The sequence below is a fragment of the Cornus florida genome, unplaced genomic scaffold (assembly GCF_030987335.1).
Source record: "Cornus florida cultivar Cherokee Brave unplaced genomic scaffold, ASM3098733v1 CherokeeBrave_3.0.0_Hap2_Chr05, whole genome shotgun sequence".
Taxonomy (NCBI): Eukaryota; Viridiplantae; Streptophyta; class Magnoliopsida; order Cornales; family Cornaceae; genus Cornus; species Cornus florida.
In genome coordinates, this window is record NW_026775575.1 from 109060785 (window position 1) to 109078564 (window position 17780).

Consider the following 17780-nt stretch of genomic DNA (forward strand, 5'->3'; position numbering starts at 1 on the left):
ATTGTGATCGAGTCAGAAATAATCAGAGGTACCAAAATAGATATATTAATTAAGTAGTCGGATTGATGGCTTTATTTATCCGATAACTAATTATGCATAGAGGGGTCAAAGTGCAATATTGACTTAGAGGTTATTTATTATTTAATTGGAGTTCAATTAATTTCTTTTAGTGGAGTAGAAATTAATTTATGAATTAATTGAATTGGGTCCATGGACCGGGCCAATTATTAATTCATTGCAGCCAATAAAATAATAGGCCCAATGGATTCTCACTCATAGCCCAACTTGATATTGGAATCATATTAGATTTGAGACATATGAATTAGAGATGGAGAAGGATTTGTTGTTTCCTTTTCTTTATTTTTATGTTGCCTATAAATATACATGGTCTATGTATATTTTAGGGGGTCATTTTTATGAGAAGGAAAAAGGAATAAATTTTCTCTCTCTAGAAAATTAGGGTTTTTGGTCTCATCTAATAGAGGCTCCCACAAGCCTAGTTTTCCAAGGTAATTCATGGAGGCTTATGAGTGATTCCTAAAGGCAAAATAATTACCAAGAAGATGGAGATCCAAGGAGAAGGCATCTTGCTAAGGGATCTATAATAAGTGAGAACATTCACTTTAGAGGAAAGTTTTAAAGGTTTACTCAGACCTTTGATGTAAGTATTCAATCCATTAATTGAATGATACATCATATTTTTATTTTTGCATAAAACTTGTCTCTATGTGATGAATCAAGATTTATGAATCAAAATCCCTCGAAAAGTTTTTAAAACTTGCACGTTTCCCAACAGATCTCTCATAAACAACAAAGACGAAAGAATTGTCTAGGAAAAGAATCATATATACGTTACCATGAAAAAGCTTGATCATTTAGTGGTTGATGAGATCACATCGTCAATTTTGCATAATCAAACTTTCTCTTGCACCTTTTATTATTATTTATTATTATTATTATCTTTTTCATAAGTTTTCCAAACAAAAAAATAAGTCAAATAAATAAATCAAAGAAAAGTGACTAATAAACATTGATGAAATGACATGGTGAATTCTGTAGAAGAAAACTTTCTCTATTATTGTCCATTATTAATTTGGAAAGTCAGTACTTAAAATTCTATTGGTAAACAATTTAATTTATTCCCAATGTTTATTAATTATCAGGGAGCTAGACGTTTTCTGTCATTTCCGTGAATAAATCAGTGTCTTGTCAGATAATTTCAATTTAAAATAGGTTGAGGATACACTACCGAGAAATATACGAGTATATATTTCTCCTTTTCTTTTACTATCATTTTCCAATCCTAAAATAATAATAATAATAATAATACATCTTTTATTTAACACTAAATTTGCATTACTTAACTCTAAAATCATTGTGGTAAACAATGACAGTTCTTTATAACCCATTTCTTATTCTTCCACAGTCATCTTTGTTCTATTCTCTTTTTGTGTTTTTTCTATTTTATTTTTTATTTTTTTTAGTATATATGGTAAAAACAATGATGGTGTTTTTGTGTCTGTTTTTTTTTATAACACAAGCATGCAAGCATGAACATGAACAGAAAGCAAACAAGCACCTTAGTTCTAGCTACAGTTAAGTAATGATCAATGCGCAACCAAGGGGGCAAAATAAATAAATAAATAAATAAATAATTTTTTTTTCAATAAATAGAAAATTTGAAATCATGCATCTTTTATTTTTCACCTTTTGATTGAACTTTTTTTTCTGCATCATTTGCTCAAGTAATTATTTCCAAAGCTTTCTACAGGCCGGTTTTCCTTCCCATTGGTACAGGTTTTCCTTCCCAAAAATGCTAAAGCCATAACACTTATTAAAAATATTTGATTGACATACCATATGAATTTATGTGAGATAATTAATATAATCATGATAAATTCCATGCATGGGGTCACTAACCATTGTATTAACTATTTTATTATCCTACAACTAGCTAGGGATGGATCGATTTTCTGAATTAATACCATTTTAATCTACTTAGCCTGAAGGCTTAGCACACAAGCATGAATCAATTACTACAGTATATAATTTGAATCCTCTGCAGGGGGAAAAAAAAAAAAACTACTGTATAATTTGAATGATTTCACCGTATTCATTCTTGTTTTCTTTACAAATTCAGTTTTAATTACCACAAACGAAAAATATAAATTTAAATAATTAAATACACTGTACACTATATGTAGAACTTTAAAGAGAAATATCATCAGCAGAAAGACAGTTGCCACTAAATTTTTTTAGTTTTTTTTTCTATAAATAGATGATAGAAAGTACCAACCTACCATTGGTCGTCTCTCTCTCTCTCTCTCACACACACACACACACTCACTCAGCTTTCAAACATGGAATCTGAGCCACCATTTCAAGAAACCTACAAGATCCTTCTTAGGAACTTGATGGAAGAAGAAAGTGCAGAAAGGGTTCATCATGATCATGAGAATTCGAAGAACCATTCTATTTCTGACATCGAATATGAATTACCAGTTATCGATCTTAGCTGTTTAAGTCTGGGGGATTTGTGCCAAGAAAAGTGTAAGAGAGAAATTGCTGATGCTGCAAGCAAGTGGGGGTTCTTCCAGGTTGTAAATCATGGGATTTCTGGTGAGATTACGGCGAGGATGCGACAGCAGCAAGTGATGCTTTTCCGGCAGCCATTCCACAAGAAAGCCAATATTGGGAAGAGTTTGAAGTTATCATCAACAGATTTTTGTTACCGTTGGGGGACTCCTACTGCCACTTCTCTGAAGCAGTTGTCTTGGTCAGAAGCTTTTCGCATACCTCTTTCCCACATTTCCGGATTAAAAGAATTCAACACTAATCTTAGGTATATGTGTGTGACTGTGTGTTCATATATGAAACTTTGGGCACAATTTTCATGCAGTGGTTTTCAACAGCATTTGTTTGAATATATCCTTACATAAATTTAGATATATATATATATTATGACCATATTTGTTAGGGTTTTTCCCCACTTTATCTCATTAAGTGATGATCTTTTTTTTTTTTTTTTCTTTTCTTTGTTTGAGCTTCGAAAAAACTGGCAATGGATCCGAGGTATTTATGCACATCACTCCTATGATCAAATTAATTTGTTTAAGCTACTTCTTCTAATATATACAATTGCTTAACTTTCCGAAAATAAATTTTTATTTTTTAAGTCAACCATTCACTTTTAGAGAAATTGCATATATATATATATAAGCTTTGATTTTGCATCAAGTGCTTCTGAGTTGTTCAGTACTTGTTCCCAGTGCTATGCAACGGATGGTATAAATTGGGATTCTTTTTTAAAAAAAATAGTATAATATTGTTCAATTGCAATTACTTTATTTACAATTGTTGTTTTCTTATTTTTTGAAGGTTTTATTGGATTTAGAAATTGAATTCAAATTTGATTGATTGGAATATTCCATGTTTATTCTTTTTATCATTAATTTGTTTCTTTTTGCCGTTAGGAATTTATTACGTACAACATGGTTATATATGTTCAGGTAGTAGTTAATTTCTTACAAGTCAAATGCGCGCTTTGACGATCTTATGTTAGTTTTTTTTCTTTTTCTTTTTTTCTTTTTCTCAGCACTTTGTAGGGTTTGCTTTGATAAATTTGCTTTTATACTTCTTTCTGTGAATCTAGAGGGATAATCTTGCATACCAAACTCAAAAAAAGCCATTATCCAATACTAGCTAAATAATTAAGACCAGAAAACATACCTAAATAATTTTCTGTTACATTGTTTTTGCACAAGGATTATATATAATTATTTTTATATAAATACATAAACTCATAATATCGGCATTAAACTTGAATTTCTAATTCTCTGACTCTGTTAACTTGTAAAATACTTTAGTTTTTGAAAGTTTCCACATTTGAAGAGGAGAGCTTATACTGTCTGCGCTAAAGTCAGGGGCGGAGCCATGAATGGGCTAACCTGGCCTATAGCCCAGGTCCAGTTAAAAAAAATTATTTAGTACTACTAAGTTCATGTACTAGTATTCATTTTCCTATCAGCCATTCAGCCCAGTCCAATTCATAATAAAATATTTAGCCTAGCCCAATCCAAATACATTATTACCTTGAACTCTCTTTTTCTTAATCCGTAGAAGAACCATGTGAACAATTTGAATATTAAAACTTATACACAATTAAAGCTTGCTCAAATTGTACGACAAAACTCATCTTGATATCAAGTAACTTGGACACTTAAGCTTTACTTTTTTGAACACAATTTTTAAGTGAAAAAGTAGCTTTGTATGTTTTTAATCCAAACCGTTCTTTGCTTGAAATTTTTTTTTCTTCTACTTGAAATTTTTCTTTAGCCCTCCCTACATTCAAATCCTGGCTCCGCCCCGACTAGAGTTATTGCGATACAACTCGTTTAACACAGAATCTCCACTTGTTTTTTAGAAACAGTAATTAATAGCTCTTTACATGGTTGTAGGATTTGGTTGTCATATTATGTTGACAGTCTATTGTTAGAGTTACACTGCACAATCAACCGAATTTGATTCCAGTTGTTGTAGCAGAAATGCAAAATAAACAACACTGTTCAAGGAATAAACAAGCAATTACGAAGAATGAAAAAAAAAAATCACACACAAGAACACAAGATATACATGGTTCACCCAAATCTTAGGGCTACGTCCATGGAGCACACCGAATAAATTCACTATGAAAAAAATGAAGAATTATAAGGAGAATTCTCTTTCAATCTCTCTCAATTGCTCTATCTTGTATTGGCACAAATTTATCTCTAATTTTCACCCCTATTTATTGAGTCTCAAACTTGCCCTACAAGAACTTGTCTTTTGTAGAATCCAAAATAAATAAGGAAATTAAATCAGATCAGGAAACTGAATTTTCCTTAAACCAATAAAGAAGTCAAATCAGATTAGGAAACTAAATTTTTCCTAAAATTCAGTACTCTTGAAGTTTCCATATAATTAAATCTTCCTAAAAATCTTCCACCTAATAAGACTCCACAAAACCATAACAATCTCCCACTTGGAGTCTGGAGCACTTGTAAACCCATTCCATCTTCTTCTCATGCATGTCCTATGCATGTCGGTGCGCTTCTCTCTATCTTCAAGCTAGAAGACCGAACGAAGTTGCGCACAACTTCAGTTTCTCCATGGTCACTGTCTTGGTCAACATGTTAGCCGGATTCTTGGTGCCAAGTATTTTTTCAAGTGTTAACACCCTATCTTCTAACAAAGATCTGATAAAGTGATACCGAAGTCCTATATACTTGGTCCTTGAATGAAATGTTGAATTCTTTGCCAGATGTATCGCACTCTGACTATCACTGTGCAAAACATTCTTCTCCTGTTCGAATCCAAACTCTGTCAACAAACCTTGTAACCAAATTATCTCTATACTAGCCTATGTTATTGCCACATACTCTGCCTCTGTAGTAGATAATGCTACAATCCTCTATATTTGCAAAACCCAACTAACTATAGTTGTACCCACCATGAACACATACCTGGTAGTACTTTTTCTGTGGTCTACCTCGCCAGCAAAGTCTGAATCTACATAGCCATGTAGCTTCACTTCGCCCCTTTTGAAACATAGGCATCTATCTATGGTACCCCGTAGATATCTCAATATCCACTTTACTGCTTCCCAGTGTAGCTTGCTCGGATCCTTCATGAACCTGTTTACTGCTCCCATTGCATATACAATGTCTGATCTTATGCACACCATGGCATACATCAAACTTCCAATGGCTGAGGCATATGGAATTTTAGCAATAAAGTTTTTCTCATCTTCTGTCTTCAGACACTGATCTTGAGATAATCGAAAGTGATTAGCTAAGGGAGTACTCACCGCCTTTGCATTATTCATGTTGAACCTCTTCAGAACCCATTCAACGTACTCAGTCTGAGACAACTGCAAAGTACCTTTCTGTTTGTCTCTGCTAATCCTCATCCCAATAATCTGTTTCGCTGCACCAAGATCCTTCATCTCGAATTCACTAGACAACTGCTTCTTCAATTTGCTGATTTCTTCAAAATTAGAACCTGCCACTAACATGTCATTAACATAAAGTAGAAGGATAATGAAACTTGACTTGAACCTCTTGAAGTAGTAGCAATGGTCAGCATTGCACTTGTTATAGCCATGTCGTTTCATAAAACCATCAAACTTCTTGTACCATTGCCTCGGGGCTTGCTTCAAACCATATAAACTTTTCTTTAACTTGCACACTAGTTTCTCTTTCCCTTTGACTGAGAAACCCTCCGGTTGTTGCATGTAAATCTCCCCCTCTAGGTCACCATAGAGGAAAGCAGTTTTGACATCTAACTGCTCAAGGTACAACCCCTTTGCTGCAACAATGCTAAGAATTAAGCGAATGGTACTCAGTTTCACAACCGGGGAAAAAATGTCTATGTAGTCAATGCCTTGCTTTTGCTGAAAGCCTTTGACCACCATTCTCGCCATGTATCTCTTGGAACCATCGTATTCCTCTTTTACCCTGTACACCCATTTGTTGTGAAGAGTTTTCTTCCCTATGGGCAACTTGGATAGTTCCCATGTTTTGTTGGAGATAAGGGACTTCATCTCACCTTCCATTGCAAGCTCCCACTTGCTAGCATCTTCAACTTGACATGCTTCATCATAGCATTCAGGCTCACCATCATCTGTGAGCAACATATAATCCAAATATTTCCTATTCGGTACATAAGGTCGCATAGACCTTTTGGGTGCAAGCATAGGAGTTGGAATCTGCGGTGAACTATGCTCTGTGAGTTCTGGCCAAGAACCCTCATCTGTCTGCTCCACATTAATGCTTTCTGGATCATCATCCAGCTCAACAAACTCAGGCTTACTCTGTACATGACTAGTTAACTGTGTTGCATCTCTATCCTTGTACATCACCTTCTCGTTGAAAATCACATCTCTACTTCTGATGAATTTCTTGTTCTGATTATCTCAGAATTGATAACCAAACTCATCTCCACCATACCCAACGAAGATGCATTTTAGTGATTTGGGGTCAAGCTTTCCCCTAACATGGTCACTAATATGCGCATATGTAATACAACAAAAAAACTTTCAACCATGAAAGATTTATCTCTTTGTCACTCCATACCTCTTCTGGTATTCGATGCTCCAAAGGCACAGATGGTCCACGATTTATTAGGTAGGATGTTGTATTGACCGCTTCTGCCCAAAACTGTTTGGGTAGACCCGAATGTATGCGCATGTTTCTGGCTCTTTTTGTCAATGTTCGGTTCATCCGTTCTGCCACCCTATTCTACTATGGGGTTCCTTGCACAGTTCTCTCTAATCTGATCCCATTATCAAAACAGAACTTCTTGAACCCAGTGTCTTCATACTCACCACCATTGTCTGATTTCAACCTCTTGATCTTCAAACCTGTCTCATTCTCCACCATGGCCTTCTACTTCTTGAACACATCAAATACCTCAAATTTGTGCTTCAAAAAATAAACCCATACCTTCTTCATGTGATCATCAATAAAAGTTATGATCATCAATGAAAGTTATAAAGTAGGATTTTCAGCCAATGGATGAAACAGTGGTTAGCCCCCAAACGTCTGTGTGAACTAGCTCAAGTTTCTCCTTTCTGAGATCTCTGCCACTCTTCTTAAAACTGACCCTCTTTTGCTTGCCCATCATGCAACTCTCACAGAAGTCAATATCAATTGCCCGTATGCCTGGTAGTTTCCCCTTTTAGTGCATAATCTTGAGCCCCCTTTCACTCATGTGACCTAGTCTTTGGTGCCAAAGGTTGTGATTTTCTCTGTTTTCTGCAACTACTATAGACCCACAAGCACTCGTAGTTGTGTAGAGAGTGCCAGATTTCTTACCATGTGCAATGGTCATAGCGCCTCTGGAAACTTTCCACGAGTCTCTATTGAAGGTTGTAACAAAACCTTTATCTGACAATTGTTCCACCGAAATCAGATTCTTCCTCAAGTCAAGGATGTGTCTCACATCCTTCAACTTCCAAGCTAACCCATTCAACTTGATTTGCACTTCACCCTTGCCAATGACGCTGCAAGGCTGGTCATCACCAAGATACACCTTACCAAGGTTACTCGGTTCATAGCTATGAAATAACTCTTTGTTTAAGGTGCCATGAAACGATGCGCTAGAATCTAAAACCCATGACTCCGCCCTGCTCTCCAAAGAGCATATCAATGTATCATCTGATTCTTCTAAGACAAAGTTTGCTTCAGTTTTTCTTTCGGCTCCCTTTTTTGGAAGTCTGCAATCAACACGGTAATGTCCCTTCTTTCCACAATTCCAACACTCAACGTCATTGAGATCTGTGGAATTCCTGAAATTTTGAGACCGTGTCCTTCCATTCCTTGACTTAGATCTGCCTCTGTTTCTATTATTGTTGCCCTTCTTCTTGTTTGAACCCTTGTCTCTACTTTTAACATTCAATGCAGAACCACTGGTGGAAACCCCTGTTGTTTGCCTTCTGATTTCTTCAGTCAGAATCATGCTCACAACTTCATCAAACTTCAACTTGGTCTTCCCTGCAGAGCTACTGATCGCTGTAACTGTGCCACTCCAACTCTCGGGTAACTACCCTAGAATTAGCAGTGCTCGGACCTCGTCTTTGAAGTCAATATTAACAGACTCTAATTGTTGAACGCATTTAGATGTTCGTTGAACTTACCACCTTCGACCATCTTCACGTCGAATAACTTCTTAATCAAGTGCACCTTGTTCGCTGCAGAAGGCTGTTCATACATACTAGAAAGGGCTGCCATGAGAGACTTCGTCGTTTTCTCGTTCTTGATATTGAAGGCAACTGACTTTGACAACGTCAATCTGACGGTGCCAAGAGCCTTCCTATCAAGTAATTCCCATTCTGCATCCTTTGTATCCTCTGGCTTCTCTCCCAAAGGTTGATACAGATTTTTCTGAAACAAGAGGTCTTTTATTTGCATCTTCCAGAAACCGAAGTTTGTGCCATCGAACTTCTCAATCATGGATGTGGATGTCTTATCTTCTGATGCCATTACTCCCACTCGAATGGACAGATCTGATCGAAAGACTTTCGGAATTTCGTCAAACACCTTCTGTGCCCTAGGTTCTCAACCAAAGGCTCTAATACCAGTTGTTAGAGTTGTACTGCATAATCAACCGAATTTGATTCCAGTTATTGTGGCGGAAACGCAAAATAAACAACACTGCTCAAGGAATAAACAAACAATCACGAAGAATAAAAAAAAAAATCACACACAAGAATACAAGATATACATGGTTCACCCAAATCTTAGGGCTACGTCCATGGAGCACATCGAACAAATTCACTATGAAAAAGATGAAGAATTACAAGGAGAATTCTCTCTCAATCTATCTCAATTGCTCTATCTTGTATTGGTACAAATTTATCCCTAATTTTCACCCCTATTTATAGAGTCCCAAACTTGTCCTAAAAGAACTTGCGTTTTGTAGAATCCAAAATTATAAGAAAATTAAATCAAATCAGAAAACGGAATTTTCCTTAAACCAATAAGGAAGTCAAATTAAATTAGGAAACTGAATTTTCCCTAACAGATTAGGAAACTGAATTTTTCCTACAATTCAGTACTTTTGAAATTTCCATATAATTAAATCTTCCTAAAAATCAACTCCACAAAACCACAATATCTATAATCTATATTGTCCAAATATGTCCCAATAAATTAATAGAGAGCTAGTCTAGAATGCTTCATTCAAATTAGTGCCAAAAAATTGAGGGAGTCAGGAATTGGCTCCTGCAACTTCAAGTTTACTTTATATATATTAGACTTTGAGAGGTACCATAGACATGGTTACAATATAGATAACAGGAGCAATGAGATTTGGGACACGAGTTATGCAGCATTTCAGTTGACATGATGGGCCTAACACATCCCACCCGTGGGATGCAATAAAGAGGGATCCACATGGGTCCCTCTCCATTTCATCTCAGGACGGAATTTATATTATGCTCGACCAAAGCATCATTTTCCTTCGGATAAAAAGGGATCTCTGACAATTAGAGTGCGGCCTGTATTCAAGTGAATCGATGAATGAGGTTTAGTATACGGAATGCTTATTAATTCGTACTAACAGCTGGATTATTATTTTGCAGCTCAACAGTAGAGGATTTTGTGGAAGTTGCTTCCAAGCTTGCTCAAAGAATAGCTGAAATTTTAGCAGAAAATCTGGGATTACAATCCACTTTCTTTGTGGAGAATTGCTTGCCAAGTTCATGCTATCTTCGAATGAACCGATACCCACCATGCCCAATATCATCTTCTAAGGTCCTTGGGCTAACGCCGCATACTGACAGCGACTTCCTCACGATATTAAACCAATATCAGGTTGGAGGATTGCTGCTGGTGAAAGACGGTGAATGGGTTAGAGTTAAACCTAATCCACAAGCTTTGATCATCAACATTGGTGACTTATTTCAGGTAATTAATTATTTAAATTATTGTTAATATATATATTATATATATATATATATATAGACCTATTATTAATTAATTTCTAGTGAATTGATTTTAAATTAATTTCATGCACAAGCTGGTCTAAGATTTGAGCTAATTTGTGTTCGATCTTCAAGTAATGAGTATATTATATCTAAATACAATCATAATATATATAAATCTCTTAGTACAGGCTTGGAGCAATGGAGTTTATAAGAGCATCGAACACAAGGTTGTTACCAATCAAGAAGTTGAACGGTTTTCTATTGCATATTTTTTCTGTCCTTCATATGATGCTGTAATAAAAAGTTGCATGCCACCTTCAATCTACAGAAAATTTAGCTTCAAAGAGTACAGAGACCAAGTTCAAGAGGATGTCAAGTCCACAGGCAGCAAGATAGGGCTTCTGAGGTTTCTCATATGAGCACATGTATTTTGTTCTATACTTCTATATATATATATATATATATATATATATATCTAGCTTTGCTTGGAACATCTTAGGTTACATATGGGTCATAATATATTAGTTTAATTAGCTTATATATATAGGATTGGGGTGTTTAATTGTGAGAGTGTGTCTGTACATGAATAATGATGATATAAGTGGAGTTAGGTTATTGTCCAAAGGAGGTCCTTTATATGTACAACAAACTTAGTAGTGCTAATTTGGGATAATTAAAAATACAATAATACCCTCAAAATTACTGTAATATATATGCACTGTGAAGTTTTCTACCAGAATCCCTAATGATGCATAAGATGAGATTATCATGATAGAACGTGATTCCAATTAATGTTATGATATTTGTGAATTTTGCAATATCTGTAGAACATAGATTTTTCTCATGCTTTTTCTCCCCTTCTTATATTGCACTCTTAAGAACAAAATCATTCTGTATTAAATATTAATAACTCATCAATCGTGACTTAAGAGACTAAGGAATTAAGTGAGACTTATTACACTTGGCCTTCTACCTTAAGGAAAGAAGCATTTCTACGTTTAAAAGCCATTGTTAGCTCTGTGTATGATGCTATACTATTTTTACTATGGTGACTTATGTGGGCGGTGCAAGAGGCATTGATAGGCTATCACATTGGACGAGTTATAGATATACAATCTCACCCTGGTGTAGAAAGGGGAATTGTTATATATGAAGAATTTATATACTCCAATTGGTATGAAGCCATTAGGGGTAAAATCCAAGAGTAAAATTATGTGGGTTCGGGCGCAAAGCGAACAATATCAAACGGGTATTAGAGGCTGAACTAATCGAAAGTGTGACAAATAAATAAACTACAGCGGACAATATCATGGTTGAGTAATTACATAATTTTTTTTTTTTTGGGCCTTTGTTTGTGTCCAATGTTTTTCACTTCTACTTTCAATACTAGGCCCACTATGCAACCAGTTATCGAACCATTGAAACACTTCTGCCCATTTCCAGCGATAGATTTAATATCGGGTCTAACTTTGCTTCTTAAGTTCAGGACTTTCCTCCAAGCCTATGGTTCAGACCCACAAGGCTGATAGGCTGGATGAAGAAGTCCATAACTAAATTGTTTCACCCTCTCTTTCTTACTGGCCCAATTTAGGCCTACTTGGGGAAGCCCGTGAAATTTGAGAAATTATTTGATACTTCTGGATCATAAGTCCACTTGGAGATTCAGCCCAATCAAATTCACATTCATGTTTTTTTTTTTTTTTTTTTTTTTAACTTATAATATCTTATTATACTTTTATAAAATTATTTTTTAGTCAGAGAATTTTGATTGGACTGATCACATGGTTCATGACCATCTAATAGTTCCTCAGTGAAATTTGACATAACCAAAATGTAGACATCGATAGGTTGGATTAGTTGTATGGCAAAAATTGCATTGATTCAGAAAGAAGAAATTTGACATAATGTAGCCATCGACGGTTGGATTAGTTGAGACTGAAGAGTCTGCTGAAGAGTTTGAATAAGCAAATACATAAGCCAGCATCACAAACAGGAGGCTGAGTTTGTGGGTCCTTATGACGATAAGCAAATATATATATAACACTAATTTAAGCCAACAGTAGCCCGCAGTTTACAAGTTATTTTTTCAACTAAAGGTTTGAATGTAGCCCATGACCCTGAACCAAAAGAAGCGAATTCTCTAGTAGTTGGCCCATTGACTGCATTAGTTGGCCCATGAGCTAGTACAAAATCAACTTTCAAAAGTATGCTCCACCAGCACACAACCTTTCCAACTCTTCTTCTATCACAAATGGGGCAGGCCTGTTGTTATTTGTCCCATATTGAATTCGGATGGAAATATGATTCGGTATAAATAAGTAGGTATGCAGTATTACCTAATAGTTTGAGTTTTTAGGTAAATAGATAAGCGTCCACCCGTTACAGTTGGTATTAGAGACATACTAGTCATTGATCCGGTATCACGCCAGGTGTCCGACCCGAAGGGTGTCCGGATTTATAGCTCAGGTAAACATGGTAGCCTGAGTCGCAACGAAAGTATTGCGAGTTTGCGTGGAAGAAATGTAATAAAGGTCATTTGTCCCACATCGGATCCGAATAGGAAAGTGATTGGGTATAAATGGGTGGTTATACAGCACTACCCAACAGCTTGAGTTTTTGAGTAAATGGATAAACGTTCACCCGTTACATATGTGCATTTGTTTTAGGTGGGTCTTGTCTTACCACCTATATGAATGGAAAAGAGATTCGGTATCAGGGGCGGAGCTAGGATTGTAAAGTTAGGTGGGCTAAAAATATGAAAATTTAAAGATGAAAATTTAAAGATGAACACAATAATTCTTAAACCTTAGTTCAGTAGTGCGTTTGCCGGGTGTCTTGGCGTTATACCCTGGTTGAACAGAGGAGATGATGGGTGAAGGCAAAGGCAAAGAATGACTAGTTCCTAAGGGACATGGAACAACAACTGAATCAGCTCTTTGGAACTGATCTTCCTCATCTTCATCTTCTTCAACTGAGGTTAAAAAAAAAAAGAAAAAAGATATTGTGTAAGTAAGGCGATCCGATCATAATAATGATCGTTACAAGTTTGGTGGAAGAGATGTTAGAGGGGTTCTTAAAAAGAGATTTTGTGTGATTTTTGAGTTAAAAAGCAAATGCCGAATCCATTACAACTAGCCTCTAGGTTACCCACAGGATAGCACATCTCAGGCTTTAAGCTCCTTTTAGAGCAAACATAATATTATATAACATGGTGTTAATTACACAAAATCTCCTTAATTTTTATTTATTTTTGCATATAACATTAGTACTAATTTGAACTGCTATATTTTTGCCATCAAGGATTTCATGTCAATGTTGCTTTGAAACTTTTTGAAAATATCAACAATTTTACATTTTATATATGAATTTTTTTAGGTCTAATTCGATATACAGGGATTAAATAAAATGCATATTTCAATCATTCATGAAATTAAAAATTTGAATGGCTATTCAATTAAAATGAAAAATTATTCTAACTTTTGAAAATTGATTTCATTGACCAAAGACGGTTCCAGCCTATAAATTAGAGGACATCCAAGTAAATGTGTTAGTGACCCAAAAGGTTAAACTTCAAACTTTAAGTACTACAAACCCTCAACAATGTCGTCAGAACAAAGGTTGTGTCGCCGGTGTAGGAAGAGGGGGAGAACACATCTATCACTTCAGCAGAAGATGAGGGTTGGATGGAAAAGACGAAACTCTACTATGCAAAGTCTTCCCCAACAGCCGTGAACAAAGGTTCTGTCGCCGGTTGGAAAGTGCCGAGAAATTGGGGCTTTGGATCCCAAGTCGTCTTAAATAAAGCAACTCTCTTTCGTGGGCCAACTACGTACGCGGCTTCGGCACTGTGTATGTGCGCGATGCTTCCCTTTCCCCGTGAAAAGACTAATTCAACATCTCTAACTCTAATTGGCCATCTCAAACCTTAGTTACTGAGGGAAGCATCGCGCGCTAAGAGTCGTTTGTAAATTGGCACCACTAAGAGTCGTTTGTATCACCAATGGCTAGAAGGGAATAGGAGAGGATTCGAGTGTAAGAAAAAAAAAAAAAAAAATTTATAAGTATCCCCCACAAAATGAGTGTTGCCTTACTTGTTAGGATATTTCATTACAATTTTTATCAAAATAAAGTTCTATTCCAAATTAACTATCGTCGTTGAAAAATGCGACTCACAGTTCTTAAAGAGAACACGTAATTTGGGATAGAAGGACTACGACGACATTTAATTTGTTATGAGTCACATTTTTTTCAAAGTCAGACACTTAATTTGAGATAGAGAGAGTATAACACATGATTATCAAATATAAATTTAAACTATACTTACTTCTCAAATAATTAAAATTTAATTAAGGATATTATTTGTGTGGACTCTAAATAACAATATATAAAGAGTTATTTGAACTAAATGCAAGATATAACTATATCAATAAAGTTAGTTATTTAAGTTTTAAATTTAGTTTTTTTTTTTTTTTTTTTTTTCTTCCTAATAAAAAAAAGCTTTCACAATACTCTTAAACTGTGTTAGGCTACATAGAATTGAAGCCTTATAATTGGAATATGTGGAATTAGAGAAAATTTTAGTTCAATTTTTTAAATTACTTTTCTTTAATTACACAAATTCTAATTCATTTGACATAATTTCATGCAACTTAACATAAATTTACTTTCAACTTTTTAGGAGTGAACTAATCCTAATAACCAGGGAGTAAGAAAGTACTACTAAACCATAATTTATTTTTTATTTTTATGATAAATACTTATAATCAATCAATCACGAAAACATACCCTCCCATGGACCAGGATCACCTCTAGTCCCACAATTGCCCATTTCCTCCTTTTTGTGTCCTTTTTGTGTCAATGAACAGTAGTTACTAAGGTGGGTAAAAATATTTATTTATTTAATACACAATTTCCATATATATACATGTATATACTGTTCATAAATACTCTTTTTTCTTCCCTCCCTTATTTTCAGCAACCCATTTCAGCAACCCAAATCCGGCCATTTTCTTCTTTCCCAAAATATTGATTTTGACAAAATCCCTCCATTTCAGCAACCCAGATTTTGATTTCTTTCCAAAATATTGTTTCTTTCCAGAATATTTCAGCAACCCATTGCCGTTTGCGTGGAGATTTGGAACACGAGAAGGACCATTGATTTGTTTCCAAAATATTTCAACAACCCATAAATTTCTCCATTCATTTGTTTCCATAAATTTTTACTTCCTTTTCTTCGTATACGAGGTCATTTTTTTCTAAATTAACATTGCAATATTGGAACAAAGCAACATTTGGACTGGTATGGTTTTTTTGTTTACTTATTTGTGTACTACACAACATCCCAAACAGTTTGTAATTTAAGTCAATATAAGTTGTACACAACATCTCAACATAATCCAAAATAGATTATTTGTACATAATATCCCAACGATTTGTAATTTAAGTGAGTATAAATTGTACATAATATCCCAACATAATCTTACTTAACATCACAAGCAATACGTATTTTGTATCCCAAGCAGTAATAACTATATTTTATGCTTATGTTATACATAAAATCCCAACAAAATTCTACTAAAAAGAGTGTGAACCAGTGATGTTTGTGCTCCTTAATCAGATAAGAAAAAACAAATCAAAAATCAAAATTTATATGAATAAAGCTTAGATCTATGGATGATACTATGGAATTTCTGCATAATACTCGCATAATACTCCAGTGAAATTACATGGATTTTAGGAGTGTATTCGGGTTTTGAATTGAAGTTTTGAAATTCAAAAGTTACTGTGAGTCCTTGGAGAGTCCATTAATGAAAGCTGATGAAGCTTTTGGAGAGAGAAAGGAAGAAGATGACATTTTGAAAACAAGACAAGTGTATTTTAGATACAATATTTAAATGTGTTTATATATATGGAATACAATATTTGCAGCTTATATATATAAAATACAAGGGTGGTGAAAATTTAGTTACCCAAGATTTTTAATTGATGTGGCTAATTTTCCTCTACTTATTTCAAAATGGTGAAAATGGCATACTGTGTGATTGGAGGTGATTTTCACCCCCCTCCCATTCCAAATGTACTGGGCAATAATTGAGAAAATTCCTAGTGAGTCCATGGCCAATTGAGATATGAGCCACTTAAAATCAAGGGTTAATTACAACGACACCTCCTGAGGTTTACCTTATTGACAACCATTTATAAGTTACCTCTTTTTTGGACAATGAGACCCTCCAAGTTTGCAAGCTTAAACAATGACACCCCAAACAGGATGAAAATACATGCTTACCTTTTGACCACGTAAAATGACCAAAATAACCTCAGCCAATATACACACTCACCAATAACCACCACTGTAACCTCGACAACCACCGTCTTCTTCGTTGTTCCACCACCACCACACAAACCTAACAATTCAAAATTATACACATATATCTATATATACATACATACAAAACAATAGGGTAATTACACACATATATCTATATATACATACATACAAAACATATGGTAGAGGTCGTCATTGAACTCGGCTGTATTACCGCCACCGCCGCCACCAATACTACCAACCCCTTCTTTCTCTCTCCACCCACCACTGCAACCTCTACCACCACAACCAAAACCCATCAATTGATCCCATGAAAAACCAACAAAAAATCCAGCCAATTGAACCCATTAAAAACCAAAACCCAGCCAATTGAACCCGAGCTGTCTGCCGTCCCCATCTCTCTACCTTCCGAGCACAGCCATTGAATCCGACCGAGTCCAATTTGGACGAGTCAAAGCCTGTCACCGCCGTTGTCAGTCAGCCGCACCCGTCACTGCCGTTCTGAAGTCAACTAAGCCAACTGTTGCCGATTCCGTCTAGCCAAGCTATCCACCGGCGTTCAGTGCTATCAGCCCGTCACCCACTGCCGAGGCCGTCTTCCCGTTGCCCACAGCCGAGGCCGAGCTCTCCAAAACAGAGGCCGAATTCATCCTCGCAGAACTCACCGCCAACCCGTCCTCGCCGGATCCATCACAACCGCTATTCTCAGCTGTCGATTCATCCCACCAAGTCTCCCTCTTGCTAAAAATAGATGACGGTGAGGGTTCGTGCAGAGGCCATTGCCGAAAAGTATTCGAAGTTTTTGTTGGCCAGAGGCCGTTGCCAGGCAAATCAGAATTCGAGCCGGCAATGAGGAATCAGTCACGATTCCGGCGACGATTTTCTGGTTCGCAGTTCCTGTAACGGCTCGATGGCATCCTCGTCAGTCCTCAATGCAGAGCTCGGAACTCCAGCGGTGGTGGCGCGCCATGGCGCGAAGGTCAGAACTGC

General features: G+C 35.9%; 1 protein-coding gene across 1 annotated transcript; it reads left to right on the top strand.

The window, feature by feature from the left end:
- The first annotated feature begins 2342 nt into the window (after positions 1-2342).
- On the top strand, positions 2343-10908 carry LOC132310471 (gibberellin 2-beta-dioxygenase 8-like). The gene is made up of 3 exons (XM_059808643.1): positions 2343-2842; positions 10121-10445; positions 10654-10908. Exons 1-3 carry the CDS (start codon positions 2361-2363, stop codon positions 10882-10884), a joined length of 1038 nt encoding a protein of 345 aa, XP_059664626.1. The 5' UTR covers positions 2343-2360; the 3' UTR covers positions 10885-10908.
- Positions 10909-17780: the final 6872 nt, after the last annotated feature.